Source organism: Rhodamnia argentea, chromosome 6 (assembly GCF_020921035.1).
Source record: "Rhodamnia argentea isolate NSW1041297 chromosome 6, ASM2092103v1, whole genome shotgun sequence".
NCBI classification, from domain to species: domain Eukaryota; kingdom Viridiplantae; phylum Streptophyta; class Magnoliopsida; order Myrtales; family Myrtaceae; genus Rhodamnia; species Rhodamnia argentea.
Window position 1 is genome coordinate 15,280,000 of NC_063155.1, and position 17,623 is coordinate 15,297,622.

The window sequence follows — 17,623 nt, forward strand, 5'->3', positions numbered from 1 at the left end:
AACCCCACCCACCCCAAAAAAAAAAAAAAAAAAAAACCATCTCCCTATTGAGGGTCAATTTTTTAATATTAAAAATGAATAATTTAAAAAATATTTTTATAATAATGACCGCTTTTATAATTAAATAATAATTTTTTTAACAATAATTTATATTTAAATGTTATAATGAATGATGAAAATATTTTTCGTTTGTACGTTTTTATGAGTGATATGGCAATCAAATTTTTAAATAATATTTTTTTCTCAAATTAAACGGGGGTTTAATTTTATCCTTTTTTTTAATTCCACGTCGACATTCTCAAACAAAATTCCCTCGCATCGCTGTGAACTTTCTAGAGCCAACCCCCTCTCTCTCTTTCTTTCTCTCAGCTGAAGCAGCAAGTGCCCGTCAATGGCGGCCGCCGCCGTCTCTCGCTCTCTTGCCTCCTCCTTCACTCTCTCTTTCCACAAGCATCTCTCACGTTTCTCTCGTCTCATGAACTCACCCCATCCCAATCTTTGCCCTTCCACAACCATCACCAGAACGGCCGTGCTCACACCTTCGGCTGCCACCATCCATCCCAGGCACACGAGCTCGGCTCCCTCGCGGCCGTTCGCCACCAGCTCCGACGACGCCCACAAGCCCCGCGCCCTCAGAAACCCCAAGCTAGTCAACTTCTCTCTCTCCGACTCCGAAGGCGAAGAAGCCGAGGGCAACGGCGACGGCGGCGGCGACGCCACCACTTCGACCCCCGACGGCAATGCGAACCTCCCGCCGCCCTACGACCCGTTCAGCAAGAAGCCGGTGGTGGAAGAGCCCGAGGATCCCAAGAACTTGCAGGAGATCTTCCACAAGATGCGGGCCGAGGGACTCACCGACTATGCGGTCAAGATGTTCGACGCTTTGTCCAAGGACGGTCGCACCCACGAGGCGCTCGAGCTCTTCGGCCAGATCAAGGACAAGGGCCACATGCCCGACGTCGTCGCCCACACCGCCGTCATTGAGGCATACTGCAATGCAGGTGCGGAACCCAATGCACTTGCTTGACTCAGCTCGAAAAGTTGCTAAACTTGATATGATCAAGCTTCGCTTGATAATCCAATGGAAGTATGAGCTTGGTTTGCGTAAGCTATCGAGCAGATGAAACGAATAGGCTTTAATGCTCAAATTATGTAGGATGGAGTCCAAACTGGACTAGATTTTGATACTCGAATAGCTCAAACTTGATAACAGCAGGTCAAGCTCAAGTAGCTTGTGTGAATAAGTTGAGTCCTTTACCCTGTGGTCCAGTCGTGAGTCTAAATCATATGTACCCATATCAGGTGGACAGAGCAAAGAGGCGCTCAAGGTATTCATGCGGATGCTGGCTTCTGGGGTCGCGCCCAATGCGTACACCTACGCGGTCCTCGTGAAGGGACTCGCGGGCGACGGGAGGTTGGCGGATGCGAAGAAGTATGTCATGGAGATGATGAGCAAAGGGATGATGCCCGCCGCTGCAACTTACGCTGCGGTGTTCGAGGCATTTGCAAAGGACCAGAAAGAGGAAGAAGCGAGGGAGCTTCTGGAGGCGATGAAGGGTAAAGGGTTTGTCCCTGATGAGATGGGTGTTGGAGAAGTGATTGCTAGCAAAAGAGGTCCTGTTTTCAAGAGTGTCATGAGCATTCTCTTTGGGAAGTAGAGACAGTGCTTGTGTGCTGATGAGAATGACAAAAATTTTGGACTTTCTGAGTTTTGGGTGGGGATTCTTGGCATGTTTGCATGCCACTCCTGTAATGTATCTTTGTCGTCCATGGATGAAGAAAAGCCGCCCCCATTGAAGGTTAACCTCCTTGAAGTTCTTGCTGGTCAAGGGCTTGTTTAGTGGTTTCCTTGCATATTCCTAGGTAATAGGTAGACCATGAACCACTAGTCCAGCGCTTGTGTGGTGCCCGGGTGTGATCCCGGGCCTCGGCCCCGTCCCTGTCCTCGATTCCCTTGCCGTCGGGCCGGATGCTTGGCAGTAAATTTTGTCGATGGAATCAAAGGATGATAGAGACGCGATTGCTAGCAAAAGAGGTCCTGTTTTCAGGAGTGTCAAGAGCTTGGGGAAGTAGAGATTGGGCTTGTGTGCTGATGAGAAAGAAAAAATTTGGACTTTCTGAGTTTTTGGGTGGGGGATTCTTGGCTTGTTGGCATGTCCCTCCTGTGATGTATCTTTGTCATTTCTTTAAGTTCTTGCTGGGGCTTGCTTTGTGGTTTCCTTGCATATTCCTAGGTAATAGGTAGACCTTGAACCATTGGTCCAGCGCTTGTGCCATGCCCGGGTGTGATCCCGGACCTCGGCCCCTTACCTGCCCTCAATTCCCTTGCCGTCGGGCTGGGTGTTTGGCGGTAAATTTTGTCGATCGAATCAAAGGAAAAGGTGCAAGAATCTTTGTCTACGTGGGATCTGATGACCGAACTGCGCAAAAACAATCTGGATCGTGCTGAAATCTTACCTAAATGTGATCTAATTGCAGGTTCCTTTGCAACAGCTGGAAATCATAGGGGTACAAGTTTGAGACAATAGACCCAAAAAAGGTTTAATTTACGACATCAGGCGTGTCTGATTTAGTTTTGGCCCTTTTGGATTAGAATGACGTGCCAAGGAAAGCATTTCCTTGTGCCTGCATCCTGGCTTTTTCTGTTTAGCTTTAGATTTCCTTTCAAGTAAAGTAAGATGAAAACGAGGTCAAAGTAATTTAATTCTCACATTTTTTTCTAAACAAAATTGCAAAATATGAGAATCAATGGCCGAATACCCTCGTCAAACTGCAAATATGCCAAAATTAAGGCTTTCTTCGTGGAGAGTAATGATTCGGAAAATATTTTCTTAAAACTGTTAATATCACGAAAAATCTTAAGTTGATTTTTTTTCTCTTTCTCTTTAAGCTGATTTACTAGGGATAAATTTACTCCAAATTGACTCAACAAATTTATCCTCAATTAATTTTCATTAGATTTTACCATCAATTTGCTAATTAGATGGCCCATGGCGATTAATAAGTGTATCAATTTGAGTTTTTATCCTCGTTTGTCACATGTGTACCGATTTGGGGTTCTTAGTAGCATAAACTCAATTTAGCGGTAACAAATTCCAAGTATATTTTCACGGGTACATCGGTTTTGAGTTTTTTATGGTAAAAAAATTAGCTTGGAGTAAATTTGTCACAAGTATTCTAATTTGAAGTTTTTTGTGGTAAAAAAACTAGTTTAGCGTAAATTTATCAATGTGTACCGATTTAAGTTTTCCGTTGTATTAACCTTATTTAAAAACGATTGCTTATGTCGCTTGAAATAATTCGTCAATAAAAAATAGTTTTATAGTTGTGCACATTTTCATGAAAGCTAAAAAAAATTCACTAATTCATTTTTGTAAAAGACACAAGCTATCATATTTAGGAAAGTATTTTCCAAATCATTTATTTGTTACGAAATAGACACACCCTAAGAATAGACATCGATTAATAAAGTAATCAACCGGAAATGTGTAGCGGTATTAGGCCTAATCTTGTCTAATTGTTGCATCACTTGATATCATCAATTATTCGATAGACGAATGGTAAAATTATACGTATGCCCGTATTTTGAACCCGACTAAAGTCCTTTAACCGATTCGTTTGAACTTTAGGACAAAAAATTTAAGGGTATTCTCCGAGATGAGGGGAAGACAAATATTTTTTCTTAACTTAAAGAGGTGATAGTGGGGGAGGTAGACTTCACGTTACTTTCGGATGGGTATATTCGCGCTTAGGGTGAATCATAAGAGCTTCAATTCCTGCGTCGTCGATCTATGCGCACATTGTCTTTCATGAAAGAAACGATAATATCATTATTTAAGTATTTTGATTTTTTTAAGGGGGTTTTTTTTTTGGGTCGATTTTTTTTTAGGGGTTTGACGTTGCTCAAAATCAAATTCAAAAAGAGTAAATATAGAACTTGTCATTTTTCTGTTTTCCAGCGAAGAAGACTGGAGAGCCGCCATTGTTGTCTCCCCCCAGCGAAGCAAATTCCTCCTCCGTCTCTCTCTCTCTCTCTCTCTCTCTCATCTCCTTTTGTTCCTTATCGCCACTTTCTCTCTCTAACGATCCGTCTCCTCCGTTTTGACGGCGCCATTTGCGATCCATCCCCCGGCCTCGAACTCAACTAGGTCAGTTCGTAAACCCTAACTCTCTTCCAATTTCGTGGAAGCGAATGGGTTCTCGTATATCGCCATTCGCTCCATTAGGTAGCGATTCTGAATTGTGGGCTTTGAGTTTTCGTTTTCGATAGCGATTGTCGTTATCACTGATGCATGCGGTTGCTGCTTGATGAAGCGAATCCTGTCGTGGATTTCGTGTTTGTTTGGGTAGAGCGAGGTGAAATTTTCGTTTGCGTCGGCTACATTGTTTCAAGAACTGGCAGGAGAAGTGAACTTACCGACCTGTTAGTGAAGATGATTGTAGTAGCATTTGCTTGCAGGCCGTTGTGGTTCTGGATTAGGGGTTTGCGGCACTTGCGAGTTCAGTTGGAGGAAAACGAGGGGTTGCCTCGGAATTTGAGCGTAGGAACTTGAAATTGGAAGTATAGGCTGTATAGCATTGGTTTCCTGCGCTTTGAGGTATGTAGGGATGAATTGAATAATAACCGTGTGCGATATCTGTGTTTAGTTGGTTTTTGTTAGCTGATTTTTTTTCCATCAGGGGGCGTTGGTGGATCAGAACATTGCCATGGCCGATTCAGTACCAATTTACTTCAGCATCATTGCGTTCTTATGCACAGTGGGGTCCATTGCTTTGGCCATTTTTCACATCTACAGGCACCTAATTAACTATACGGAGCCTATTTACCAGAGATTTATTGTCCGCATCATCTTTATGGTTCCTGTGAGTGCTTCATTCTTGCTGAGACTTTCTGGTTTAATGCTGCCTTCTGAATTGGAGTTCAGTTTTGATTGATTCAAATTGTTCCAAGTTGTTGTGTGGCTTGTCTTTTTTTATATTTCATGTCTTTTCCTAGTTTGAGGAGTCAATGTTTGCATCTTGGTTTAGGAAATTGCAAGTAGAGTTTAGTAAGCAATATTAGTTATTTGACCATGGTGATGTTAGTCCGTTAGGTGGATTGCTGTTGATTGTCACTTGTGATGATTATGAACACTTGTAAATGAGGGTCTGCTCACAACTCAATTGGCTAAACGAGGCCAAGAACACTTGGGATGTTCCAGTGCTAATGATACAAGTTAAAATTGGAATATTTAGCTTTAGTTATGTGTTTATCCAATTGTGGTCAGTCAAAATGCTCATTGACTTATAGCTCAAAAATGATATGAGGATTGTTTGGCATTGTTGGCATATTGCCTTGGGATTAGTGGAAAAATTGTAATGCTTATCCCAAGTCTAGCTCATATAATGACATGATCTGATGTGTATTACTTAACAGGTATATGCTTTGATGTCCTTCTTGTCTCTGGTTTTACCTGGGAGTTCAATATACTTCAACTCATTTCGGGAAGTGTAAGTGCGCTCTTGTTGACGTAATTGCATGTATGTGCAATCTTCTCCACTCGTGTTTTTCTCCCCTTCATTAGTTATGGTCTTTTAGGACTCGACTTTAAATTTATGTTGAATTGCTGAAACCTGTCGAAACATACAAACATTGACATGTGTACTCATATCGGAGCTTCTTCATATTTTCTTTAATTAAAAAGTATGTATTGTTTTTCCACATTCTGGAGGGAAAGCAAAAAGTATTTAAAGAAGCTAGAACAAGCAGAGCCAAGCTTGATGTTTTCCAAAGGTCATTTTCAAATTTTGATGGATAATGCCTTTTTAAGCACTCCTGTAAATGCTATTGGCTTTTGTTGCAGCATGATTGCATAACCTGAATGACTGGTTTGAAAATAGATGGAATACTGAATCTTCCCTTCCTATGAAGCAGATCATGCATACTTTTCTTCGCCTAGACGATAAAAGTGCACATTTTGTTAAGGTTATGCAGATTATGATATGAACTTCGATGAATGTTACATTTTATCCTGTTAAATTGTGTTCCCCTGACATCGTTTCGATTTTCTACTTTTTTCAGGTATGAAGCCTGGGTTATTTACAATTTTCTGTCTCTGTGCCTAGCATGGGTTGGTGGTCCAGGAGCTGTGGTTCTGAGCTTAAGTGGTCGCGTTCTCAAACCATCCTTGATTTTAATGACATGCTGTTTTCCTCCCTTGCCACTGGATGGGTTGGTCCCTGATCTTTGCAAGTTCTACAATAGTTAATTTGGTCCTTGGAATATCGCACAATGGTCGTCTTGAAATCAACACTTAGAGAAGTTAGATGATATATTTGTCTTCAAAACAGGGTCATTGGGTCCTTAACTGTCATCTTGAATAAGCACTTGAGCAGAACTGCATAGTTAGTTGGTTACTGTTAGCCCAAATTTGTATATTGTGGTTCTTCTTTTCCTTGTTACCCTTGTTTTCCTTCCTTATTATTCGGTGAACAAGCAGGTTTGGCTGCTACCAACGGCATGTATGAGGTTGCATATAGATTCAAGATCTCAAAGCTTTGTTACAGCTTATGATTGTAAAATATCACTTTCTTTCCTGTCAAACTGATATAGACTTTCCACTTATTGCGGTTTTTGATATCTTTGTTGCAGACGTTTCATACGTAGGTGCAAGCAAGGGTGCTTACAGTTTGTGATACTGAAGCCCATTTTGGTGGTTGTTACCCTTGTCCTCTATGCACAAGGAAAATATCATGATGGAAATTTTGATCCTCGGCAATCATACCTATATCTCACTATCATTTACACTCTATCATACACTATGGCGCTTTATGCTTTGGCACTGTTTTATGTGGCATGTAGAGATCTGCTCCAGCCATTCAATCCTGTTCCGAAGTTTATCATCATCAAGTCCGTTGTCTTCTTAACTTATTGGCAGGTAAACTAATGTGCTTTGTCGTTTTCATACCTACCTAACTGATTTACACCCTCCTTTGCCCGAAAACCAATGAGAACAGAACTATGAGTGTAGAGACAAATGTTCTATACATCATCTGCACTTCCCAGGGAACAGAATGGCTGTAGCCCTAAAATCTGCATGCAAGCATGGATCCTCATAAGTCAAAGCAAGAAAGAAGTTGTCATACTGATTTTCATGAATATATATCTTGGTCAAAGTGTTGAAGTAAACCTAACAAAATGCAAAGAAAGAACATGAATGTTTTTAGAGGAGTTTCACTTTCACTTAACTTGATTAGTCACTTGCTATTGATTTCACAGGATCACAAGCTAGGCTGTGTTGGCTTAATTTTTGTAATATAGGAAGGAATGATTGTTCTATATGGAAAATCTTGTTGTGAACTAGTGATCACAAATTAGAATGTGATAGCAAATTGGCAATTCAATGAAGATGTGAGATGACTGTAGATCTATCTAGAGTAATGTATAGCTGATTATTTTTATGGAAAGCAGCTTTTAAACTTAGCTATTGTACAAGGAGGTTAGTGCAATATGTAATTTAGTTTAATAAATGTACAAGGGGGCATTTATCTGCTATGGTTTTTCTCTTGCAGTTATATTTAACTTTACTCTGCTGTTTGAAGTGTTGTCTGTGATCTGCGTCCTTTGTTCAACGTAGTTCCCTTCCCTTTTTTGCAGGGTGTCTTGGTTTTTCTTGCTGCAAAGTCTGGCCTTATAAAAAATGCAGAAGAAGCTGCTCGGTTTCAGGATTTTATAATATGTGTTGAGATGCTGATTGCTGCTATAGGTCACCTCTATGCTTTTCCATACAAAGAGTATGCAGGTGCAAATATTGGTGGCTCTAATGGTTTCATGGGGAGCCTTGCCCATGCTTTGAAGTTAAATGATTTTTACCATGACACCGTCCACCAGGTTTATAGTGAGCTCTGTGTACTTTGTGCTTGTGATTTGCTGGTTATGGTGCCTCAAGTAGACTCTTTTCTTCTTCTTTTTCCCTCTTTGCAGTTTGCGCCAACTTACCATGAATATGTCCTCTATAACCATAGCGAGAGTGAAGAGGGCACGAAGAAGTATCGCTCGCGCACCTTTGTGCCAACAGGACAAGAAATGGATAGTGTGAGAAGAAACAAGCACGTGCTTGGAAACAAGATGGATGAACTGCAGCTCTCAAGTTCTTCTGGTGAAAGCACTCCCAGGAATCATACCGTGCCTGATTCTACAAATTCCGAAGCCATGAATGCACAATCTTCCCCTCTTGTTGACCTCTCAGTCTTGTCATCTACACCATACGACATGACGCTTATCGATTTAGACATGTCTAACTATCCAGCTGAAGTTCCTGCAGCTAATGATGGGGAGAAAAGGTGACAAGAAAAATTGCTGCATCTTCACTAAATGGATTTAAGTGTTGTTAACATAAAGGGATAAATATGAAAGAGCAAAGACGGATCGATTGGAGATTCAGATATTGCCTTTCATTTTTTGGGAAACCAATGCCTGTGTCATCGTGTCCTTCGAGGTACTCATTGAATTTTGGGCTTCCCTTTGGAATCTTGTTTAGTGGCAGGCTTGTTCAGTGTACATTGTAGGTGAAGATTTCTCGCACTTTTACAAACTCACAGTGCTGAACTTGTAATTCTGTGTTGAAATAGAAGCTTTGCTTCCATGTGTTCTTGTTTTGGTATGGGAGTGAGCACATGTGATTGCCATGGTTTAATTTGGAGTACGCATTGTTTTGTACATGAATTTGCAGTTAATTCTATTGGTATGTGATTTCTTCGTTGTGCACTGTTCTCTTGAGCCAATTTAAGTATCCGTACTAGCTCTTAGTGAGAAATCTTAATGAATGCAAATATACTAGTCTGCTCCTCCTCCTTTAGCTATTGGCGATGAGCTTGAGCAGTTATTTTATTCCTGCAAGCAAAGAAGCGCACGTTAATGTTGCTTGTTTGATGAAACTTTGTCCTTCTTTTCTGTTTAACTTTAGACGTGTACTGAAAATGATGAAACTTTATCCTTCTTTTCTGTTTAGCTTTAGACTTGTGCTGAAAAGTCCGATAAATCTCAACTTTGTTTGGGCATTTTCTGCTCTTCTTCCCATGTTTTCAGGATAGGTAAAGCAACTTCCAGAGGCTATCTTTCGCTTGCCCATGATTTAAGTATGAGTCTATTCACATGCTGAGATATGATCTTTTGACGTGCACATCTGGGGACCATCACCCCAGTTGTCACATTGCATTCCCAGAAGCTACAGCAACCTCATTTGACTTTTTTTTTTTCAATGAAGATAAATGTCTCAATTTTCTGATCTTGTCATTCTATTCTCTTGGATTGCTGAGTTAGCCTGTACTTACTTACATGGTTAGGGAGGAAATTTGGGGTTGATGTTGCCTGAATTTCAATTACCTAGGAAGCTGTCCTGGGTCACGACTAGACATGGCCAAATGAAACCGTGGGCCCGGAACCAGCCCGTTGACCGGGCCCACGATTCCGACCTGCTTTTTTTTTTTTTTTTTTTTTAAAAGGGAGAGGCCTGGGGGCAAAGAGCTGTTGGGCCCGGGAACCGGCGGTTCCGAACCGGAACCGGCCCCTTCAAAGGCCGGTTTCGGTTTCACCTTTTTCAAGAACCGGAATAGCCGGTTCCTGAATCGGAACCGGCGGTTCCGACGAACCGGCCATGTCTAGTCATGACTTTATGTGTAGAAAGCATCTTCATGGGTTGCTTTAACTGCTTAGACTCTCTCTCTCTCTCTCTCTCATGGGTTTTCTCATGTGTTGACATGAATATGGTATGCTTGAACCCGTTGGGAAAAGGACTCACTTTGGAAGACCTTTTCCTCCCAAAGCAAATGGGAAATTCCTGTTTGGGCCAAACTTGATGGCGAATACTACAAACCCTAAGAAAAAAAGATGGGGTTGGTTACACCTGTCATTGATTATCATCTCATCCTGATCACGACAGAAAGCTGGTGGATCGATACCACATCTTTCTTGCGATCTCTTCTTCTTCTCAACTTAAGCCAATCGCCTCCCATGCATAATGCACTCAGCTTTTCATTACGTAATCCTCCATTTCAAGCAACCAATCCTCCCTTTTGCCTCTTCTTACCAATCAGACATGAATGGCCCTCGGATCAGAGCCACCTTTTCTACTACCTAAGATGGGGAGCTGCTGATGTGGACGGTCAAGATCGGACCAAACAAATTTAGGATCTGCTGACCGTGATGCAATGTCCCACCTAACCTACTAAAGTTGCCATTCCCAATTGCTTCCAATTAAACTAGCAAGTTAGGAAAGAATAGAATGGCACAACCCAGTCAATACCTAAAGACTCATTTGCATAGGGCCTAGTTAAACATCAACTAAATGGTCATAAACTCGGGAGGTAGTTTGGTGATCCGATTTAGCATGATGAAATCATGACATGTCATGTGTGTTACGCCAAAGACGAAGCGAAGACCGAAGAGATTTGTACCAGTCGTTTTTCTGGCGACGTGTTTATCGACAAAGGATATGCCGTATACTTGGTATCGCAAGTTATTACCAATTTGCTTTGTTGATAATCACAAAAGTCAAAGAGAGGTGAGACATTATCCAAAATGCTAAAAGAGAGAGGAGGAATAAAGGAGGACAAGAAAGAATTGGAAATAAAGCAAAAGAAAAGAAGATAAAGGTTGGGGGCACAAAAGGCACGTGACCCCCCCTTCTATAAAAAAAACTTTCATGACCCAAGTTGCTCATGCGCAACAGTTGAAAACTATAAAGACAGTCTCCCATTCTTTCTTCCCAAAAATAAAATTAGAAAATTAGAAAATATGATTTCAATAATCATAAAATCGAAATTCATATATATATATATATATATATATATATATATATATATATAAAGTAAAGAGTGTCGGATCCGAATAAAGTCCTTAAACCGCTTCGTCCGAATCGAACTCCGAAACATAAAATTCATGGATATTTCCTAAAATAAAGGAAATAAAAATATTTTCTTTCAATTTAGGTGCGATGATGACAAAGGTAGACTCTACGTCATCTTAGATATCTATCTTCGGGTAGGGTCGTATAGTAGCGTCCCGCGCCCAGGGTGAATCATCAAAGCTTTGACTCTTACGTAGTCGACCTGTGTTTCGCACAGTATTTTTGGAACCGACTTGTCTGCGACGTACTTATGAGAATAGAAAATAAAAAATAAAATAAAAATAATCATAAAATCCAAATTCATATATATAAAGTAAGGAGCTTGCAGAATAGTGTGTTCCCCTACAAGCACCACCACCACCACCACCCTGTCCCCTCTCTCTCTCTCTCTCTCTCTCTCTCTTCTCTGGCGGCGTACACTTCGCCGCTCCCGCAGACTCGCCCAACAATGCCAGAAGACCAAGAAACAGAACACCCGCTTCTCTGAGGCAACGCCCGATAAAAAAATCTCGCCTTTTTCGCAACTTCCCCTGCCCCCGGAATCTCTCTCTCCCTCGCTACCCATCTCCGGAAACAGACGCGAACCCATGATTCCCACGACCACGACTATGGCGGGTCCGGCGGTTTGCAGGACCGATTCGATGGAGAGCAGCGGCGGCGGCTACAGCTGCAGCTACAGCCACCGGATGATGGAGAAGCGGCAGCTGTTCCTGAGGAGCTACCAGTTCAGCAGGAAGAGGAGCTTGAGCGAGCGGATTCGGAGGTCGCTGAGGCGGGTCAAGCGGGTCGTCTGGTTCAGGCTCCGGTCGGCTCGGCGGTTCAGGAGGCTCGTCTGGGCCAAGCTCTGCAGGTCGGTCCGGCTTCATGTGCGCGGTCATGGCTGTTCCGGTCTCTGCTACTGCAACGGCAAGAGAGGAGGAAGGAGGAGAAGATCGAACTTCTTACGCCTCCTCAATCCTAGTAGTAGTCACAACAGTAGCTGCGACTCCTGCTTCTGGTAGTGCAAACCAAGAACAAAAGGACATTCTTTTCTACCTTTTTCCTTTCCTTTTATCTTTTTTTAATCTTAAGTTTTGATTTCCTTTTAGAGGGTGGGGTGCTTTGCATGGTAGATCGAATCTGGTGAAAATTGATAGGAATGTCATGATTTGCTCCTAGTTCAGTTCAGATGTTGCAGTTTTCTGGTCTGTCCCTTTACATTCTCTGCTTCCTTTGTAATGATAGAAAGATTTTATTTCCAAGTAGATTAAAGATTGCTCCAGGATTCAGTCTCTTTGCTGTGCGGGAACAAACTCAATTGTCGATTCCGAAATGCAAATACAGAAGAAGGATGTGTTTAGACCATCAAGGCATTGAATTTGTCTCTTTTGCATCTAGCAGAAACAAGATCTGGATGGAATTGCCCCATGTGTTGGGCTCTCTCTCTCTCTCTCTCTTTCTCAGAGTCAGTGTGTGTGGGTGTTGGTGCTAGTGTCCGTTTCTTCTCTGGTTCATATTTTAGTCAACATAGGTTATCGTGAAGCCATGAGAAAGCCAAGAGAAGAGAGAGAGAGAGAGAGAGAGAGAGAGAGAGAGAGAGAGAGAGAGAGAGAGTTAGACATGATAATAAATTAAAGAATGAGGGTAACAGGACAAGGTGGGGGGTGGAAACCATCTCGTTAGGTCGTGAATTCATTGTCCTGTTTTGTCTTTGTCTTATCTTTCTCATTGATATTAGCAGCAAGAAGGCATTGAATAGATGGTAGAAGATTCTCTCGCTGCTTAGAAAAAAAGCAGAGGCAGCTTTCGGTTTTCGGCCATGGAGGGGGAGCTCTTCCTCATTGTTCCTGCAACTGCAAATTCTTCATTGACAAAAAAAAAAAAAAAAAAAGAAAAAGAAAAAAGGAACAAGTGAACTTCTACAGAAACATCTTGCTTTTCTGTAGGGTCATACCATTTACATTACTCTTATATGCTAACATGCCTGTAAATTTTTGTGAGAGTCTTGGTGATAGTCTAAGCTTTTAAGTAAAACATCGAATTATATCAACAAAATTGCAATATCATAATCCATGATACATTTATCCCAAGCTTATCTTCGTGTCACAAAAGGTTTTAAACTGGTACTTCTTAAGATATTTACCAAAAACTAATTTTTGTCCAACAAAAAACCTTAAACTTTGTACTTCAGGACACATTTTCCCCAAAAAAATGTTTGTTTCGCAAAAAATACCAAATTAGCACCCCTAAACTCAAATCTACCCTCCGTTGAAATGTATACATGTGAATACACGCGGATTTTCCATGTCGGATGTCTCATTCTCTATGTCGATCCGTCTTTGGCATGTGTACATTTGAATTGGATGTTGTGCAAGAAGTTAAATAGAGGGTAGATTTGGGTCAATCATACTAGTTTGGGATATTGTGAGACGAAAATTAGTTTGGGTGTCAATATGTCGTAGGTTACCGGCTTAAGATATTTAATGATACTAGCGCCCTATGTATTTATTAAATTTATCCACGAACTTCCATTACATTCACATTGGTTAATTTAGTGGAAGGTTCAATTCATACGCAAAGAAAACAAATCCAATGATATATGTTGCATATACATTGCCAAAGGTTATCTAACACACCTCGTGATGCAATTTCGGGTAGGTTTCGAGCAATCCAATCTTGCGAAAGCCTGACATGATAGGCGTAATTTCGAGTCAAAGTCAACATTTTACCGGATTCATCATCTTGCTACTATGTTGATGATGATCCCTCAAATGGTTAGGAGCCCTTGAGCTGTCATGAAAGTAGGAAAAAACAGGAAAAGGAAAGCAATGTTCAAAGTGGTGAAGTAAATCAAGAATCAGACTTAAGGTAGTGAGGGAAAAACCAGGAGACTTCAAGGTAGGAGGAGGAGCTGGCATTCCAGTAAAGTCAAACTACAGATGAGAGATGTGGCCAAGGAATAAAAAAAGGTAGAGAAATAGATAAAAACAAACAACTAAAAAAAAAAAAGAACAAGAGAGAGAAGGGAGAAGAGGGTAGAGAGAGAAAGTCCAAAGGGAGTGGCGTGTCATTTACTTTTTTTTTTCCTTTCACTTACACATGCAGTTGCTGTTCAGCTTAGACACCAGCAATGAAAGTCACTGGGGTCGTGTCCTGGCTCTCTCTCTCTCTCTCTCTCTCTCTCTCTCTCTCTCTCTCTCTCTCTCTCCTCTTCCTTTGTTTTGATTCTTTGGGCTCCATTGCTCTTGTGTACCCAACATCATCATCAAATGATCTTAGGAGGACCATGACCCCTCAACCCCCCACTCACCAGATTTTGGATCTATACTACCTTTGTTCTTAAAGATAGCTAATGATCTGCCTAAAAAATTATGATATCTAGTGACATAATCGAGGTAGTCAATGCATGAGAGAGAGAGAGAGAGAGGAAGTACCACCTATCTTGACAAATTAGGCCCGTCCTACTTCTCATATAAGGTTCTTTTCATTCTAAGCTAACACAAAGACATCACATGAGACGCAATTCCTATTAGGAACGAAAAAGAGCGTAAAAGGGAAAAAGAAAAATTGAGACATGAAGTTTCATCTCTATTCACCTTTAAACTGGGGCTATATCCGACATATAATTCCACTATAATTAGTATATCGCACCTCTTTGTTACATTACTCAATTACAAGGGAAATGGAATATATGTGTAGTAGTAACTATTTATGGGCCTAAGTCCAGTAAAATATAGGCACAAACTATAAAGCCCTTTGGTGTCCAAAGAGCGGGACCTCGTGCTTTCCTTCACTGATAAGAAAGAAGTTACAAAGTTTAAGGATGGAAGATCATACTAAACATCTCGAGAAAGAAAGCCTACAATGTAATCACTTTGAATTGAATTAGTATATCCGTGTTTCGAAACTTTTCAGAAACATCTATACCGGCGTTAAATCTCCCGTCCGACCTGACTTTCTATTACCGTTAAGCTTCAAGATCACGGGTCGCCGTGTTATAGAGCCGGCAGTAATTTCTTGGCTTCAGGGATGATATTAGTAATGATATGATTACCCAATTCAGTGGGATTAAAAAAGCTAAAAAAAAAGAATGAAAGCTGCTAGAAGGTATTACTGTACACTGAAGTCAACCACTGTGCTGCCTGCTTCAAGCAAGCAGAATAGAAGATCCATGAAATCCTACTTTGATGTTTGGGCATGCTTAGCATGGTGGAAGCCTGACCTTGTTGCTTATCTGTTCATGGGGATCCAAGTCCAGCTACTGCAATCGATTCCAAGATCCGAAAAAGATGTAACCTATAATAATAATAATAATAATAATAATAATAATAATAATAATAAATCATGGGGGCTTAGATTGATGTTTGAGTTAAATATAACTCGACTCGAATGGAGGAATAATTTGAGGCTAAATTGTCTAAAAAGTCCTAAACATATTGTACGGTGGTCAATTCAGTCATAAACTTTTTAATCGTGTCAATTTAATCCTAAATTTTTTGACGGTTTGTCAATTTAGCCCCTAACCTTTTAATTGTATCAATTTAGCACTAAACCTTATGAAGTTTTGCCAGCCCTAAATCTATATTGACAGAAAGGACCACATTGATAAATTATCAAAAGCTCTAGGACTAAATCGGCAAATAGTCGAAAAGTTTAGGACGAAGTTGGCACAATTAAAATGTTCGAGACTGAATTGATAAATCGTCAAAAGGTTTAGTACGATATTAGATGATGACCAAATTACACATCTTCTAGGAAAAAAAGTAGCAGAGAATCAAAATTATTCATTTCACTCTATACGATGTTTTTTTTTTTTTTTTTTCTGTATGGATTTCTGTATTTCTTTTTCCTGGTAAAGAATAATAGGAAGATCTTCCAAATGAAAAATCAGATCAAGATAATAACGGGCGTACTTCAAACCGGAAGCCAAACGTGGCGTAACTCTTGCTCCGCTCGCCGGGCCTCGGGCATAAATGGGTGACCCGACCCGAGAAAATATGTCTACGAATACGAATGCTCGCGTGTGTACGGATATACGCGCGAATTTGTAATTATAGACATACATGTCTATGATAAAAAGAGAAATGCGGGAGTTATCTTACTCTCATGTTTTTAAAATTGCCCATGCATTAAATTTCACATATAAATCTATTTATATCTTTGTAATATAAAGCCAAATTTCAAATCCGGCATCTGCTCCGATAAGTCATATTTGACCCGAATCGATCGGTATATATACATATTGCTTGAGATTGCTAAGCATGTTGGTCCACTTCAAATCGCATCCTTAATTTCTCGTCAAAATTTATATTTTTCCATTTTTACCAGACATCTATTTTTTTTTTCCAATTTTAACATCCGGAAGTGAATATTATATTTCAAACTTATTAATTATGGTTACATTGGGCGAGTACTCTTTTTTAGAACAAAAGCGATAAGGGAATTAATATCTTCAAACGTAAGCGTAAATACTTTGATTTTCCATTGCCAGATTACGTGCAAATTATCTTCACGTAGAGAACGTATATTTTACGTAAAAGCCCATTTATAGAGAACGGTTTAAAAAAAGGGTTAGACGTTGTGTTATCTATACAAAACCGGAATTAATTTTATTAAATTTAAATTTATCCATTTAACAATCTTTAACCTAAGTCAATTTGAAAAATTTCAAAGGGACTGACGTGCTCTTATTTTCTTAAATAAATGCCCGAGGTGAATCCAGTGTCAAATAAGAGTCCGAAATGCCTTTTTATTTCAAATAAGGGCCTGGCTAGGGGCATTTAATTTTTTTGATTTTTTGATTTCTTTTTTTTTTCTATTTTTCCCTTTATTTTGGCGGGTGAGGCGTCCCTTGCAGCCATCGAGGGCTGCCTCACCTCTGGGCAGGGCAAGGCCAAGAGAGACAATTTCTTCGATTTTTTCGCCAAGTTCTCCATGGAACTGCTCAACAATCCCGAGGGGCCACATTTAGTCGAGAACGCTAGAAGGAAATAGGTCGTCACCACTGCTAGCGATGAGGATGATGAGCCTCGAGTCTCACGTTTGGTCGCCGCCGCGAGCCTAGGAGGTCGCGAGCCCAAATCGCAACGACGCTGGGGTTGTGTGACCTCGGCGAGCCTTGCGACGAACAGATCTGGAGTAGCAGTGCGACAGTCACCGCGCGTCAACTAGGCAACCATAAGCCTTATTTGCAAATGGGTGCCTCAAGCAAAGGGAAAATTATGTAAAAAAGTCCTATGGGTTGTCTCTGTAAAAGAGAAGATGAACAGTGCTTTGGAGAGGGCAAAGTAGGTGAGGGTTTGGGTGAAATGAAGGGAAAAAAAATAGAAATGGGAAACAAGAAAAGAAAAAATAAAAAAAAAGGAAAAGGAAAATCATAAAAACATAACCAAAATGCCCTTGGTTAGGTCTTTTTTGAAGCAAAGAGGACACTTCGTGCCTTTATTTGAGATAATGTTCATTTCGGACTCTTCTTTGAAAAAATAAGAGTAATTCAGGCCCTTATTTAGAATTTTCCCTTAATCAATTAGTGAATAATCTAAAAAATATCCCGTTTTATTGATTTACTAATTTTTTCTTTTCTCGAAAGTCATATTAAATCATTTTTTAATTTTTATTTGATAAAATTTCAAACAAAGGCCTGATCTTGCCGATCAGGTAAATATTCTAGCCGGTCAATGGTATTTTCATCAAAAGGTAATTTTAACCTAAATTTTAGTTAAATTAAATTAAAATAAGAAAGCTAATTAAAAAAAAAA

General features: G+C 40.4%; 3 protein-coding genes across 6 annotated transcripts; all 3 read left to right on the forward strand.

The window, feature by feature from the left end:
• Positions 1 to 303: 303 nt before the first annotated feature.
• On the forward strand, positions 304 to 2,127 carry LOC115748357 (pentatricopeptide repeat-containing protein At4g38150-like). The gene is made up of 2 exons (XM_030684818.2): positions 304 to 1,001; positions 1,303 to 2,127. The coding sequence occupies exons 1-2, from the start codon at positions 392 to 394 to the stop codon at positions 1,656 to 1,658; spliced, it is 966 nt and encodes a 321-aa protein (XP_030540678.1). The 5' UTR covers positions 304 to 391; the 3' UTR covers positions 1,659 to 2,127.
• A 1,814-nt stretch (positions 2,128 to 3,941) lies between these two features.
• On the forward strand, positions 3,942 to 8,750 carry LOC115748428 (transmembrane protein 184A-like). Of its 4 annotated transcripts, none has more exons than XM_048281101.1 (8): positions 3,942 to 4,226; positions 4,460 to 4,598; positions 4,681 to 4,863; positions 5,417 to 5,490; positions 6,062 to 6,211; positions 6,632 to 6,917; positions 7,637 to 7,870; positions 7,964 to 8,750. In XM_048281101.1, the coding sequence occupies exons 3-8, from the start codon at positions 4,708 to 4,710 to the stop codon at positions 8,324 to 8,326; spliced, it is 1,263 nt and encodes a 420-aa protein (XP_048137058.1). In that variant the 5' UTR covers positions 3,942 to 4,226; positions 4,460 to 4,598; positions 4,681 to 4,707; the 3' UTR covers positions 8,327 to 8,750. The 4 variants fall into 4 exon arrangements, with proteins under 4 accessions (XP_048137058.1, XP_030540766.1, XP_048137059.1 ...); XM_030684906.2 differs by having other exon boundaries at positions 3,942 to 4,148; XM_048281102.1 differs by having other exon boundaries at positions 3,999 to 4,018.
• A 2,470-nt stretch (positions 8,751 to 11,220) lies between these two features.
• LOC115748365 lies at positions 11,221 to 12,147 on the forward strand. The gene has a single exon (XM_030684829.2). The coding sequence runs from the start codon at positions 11,474 to 11,476 to the stop codon at positions 11,885 to 11,887; it is 414 nt and encodes a 137-aa protein (XP_030540689.1). The 5' UTR covers positions 11,221 to 11,473; the 3' UTR covers positions 11,888 to 12,147.
• Positions 12,148 to 17,623: the final 5,476 nt, after the last annotated feature.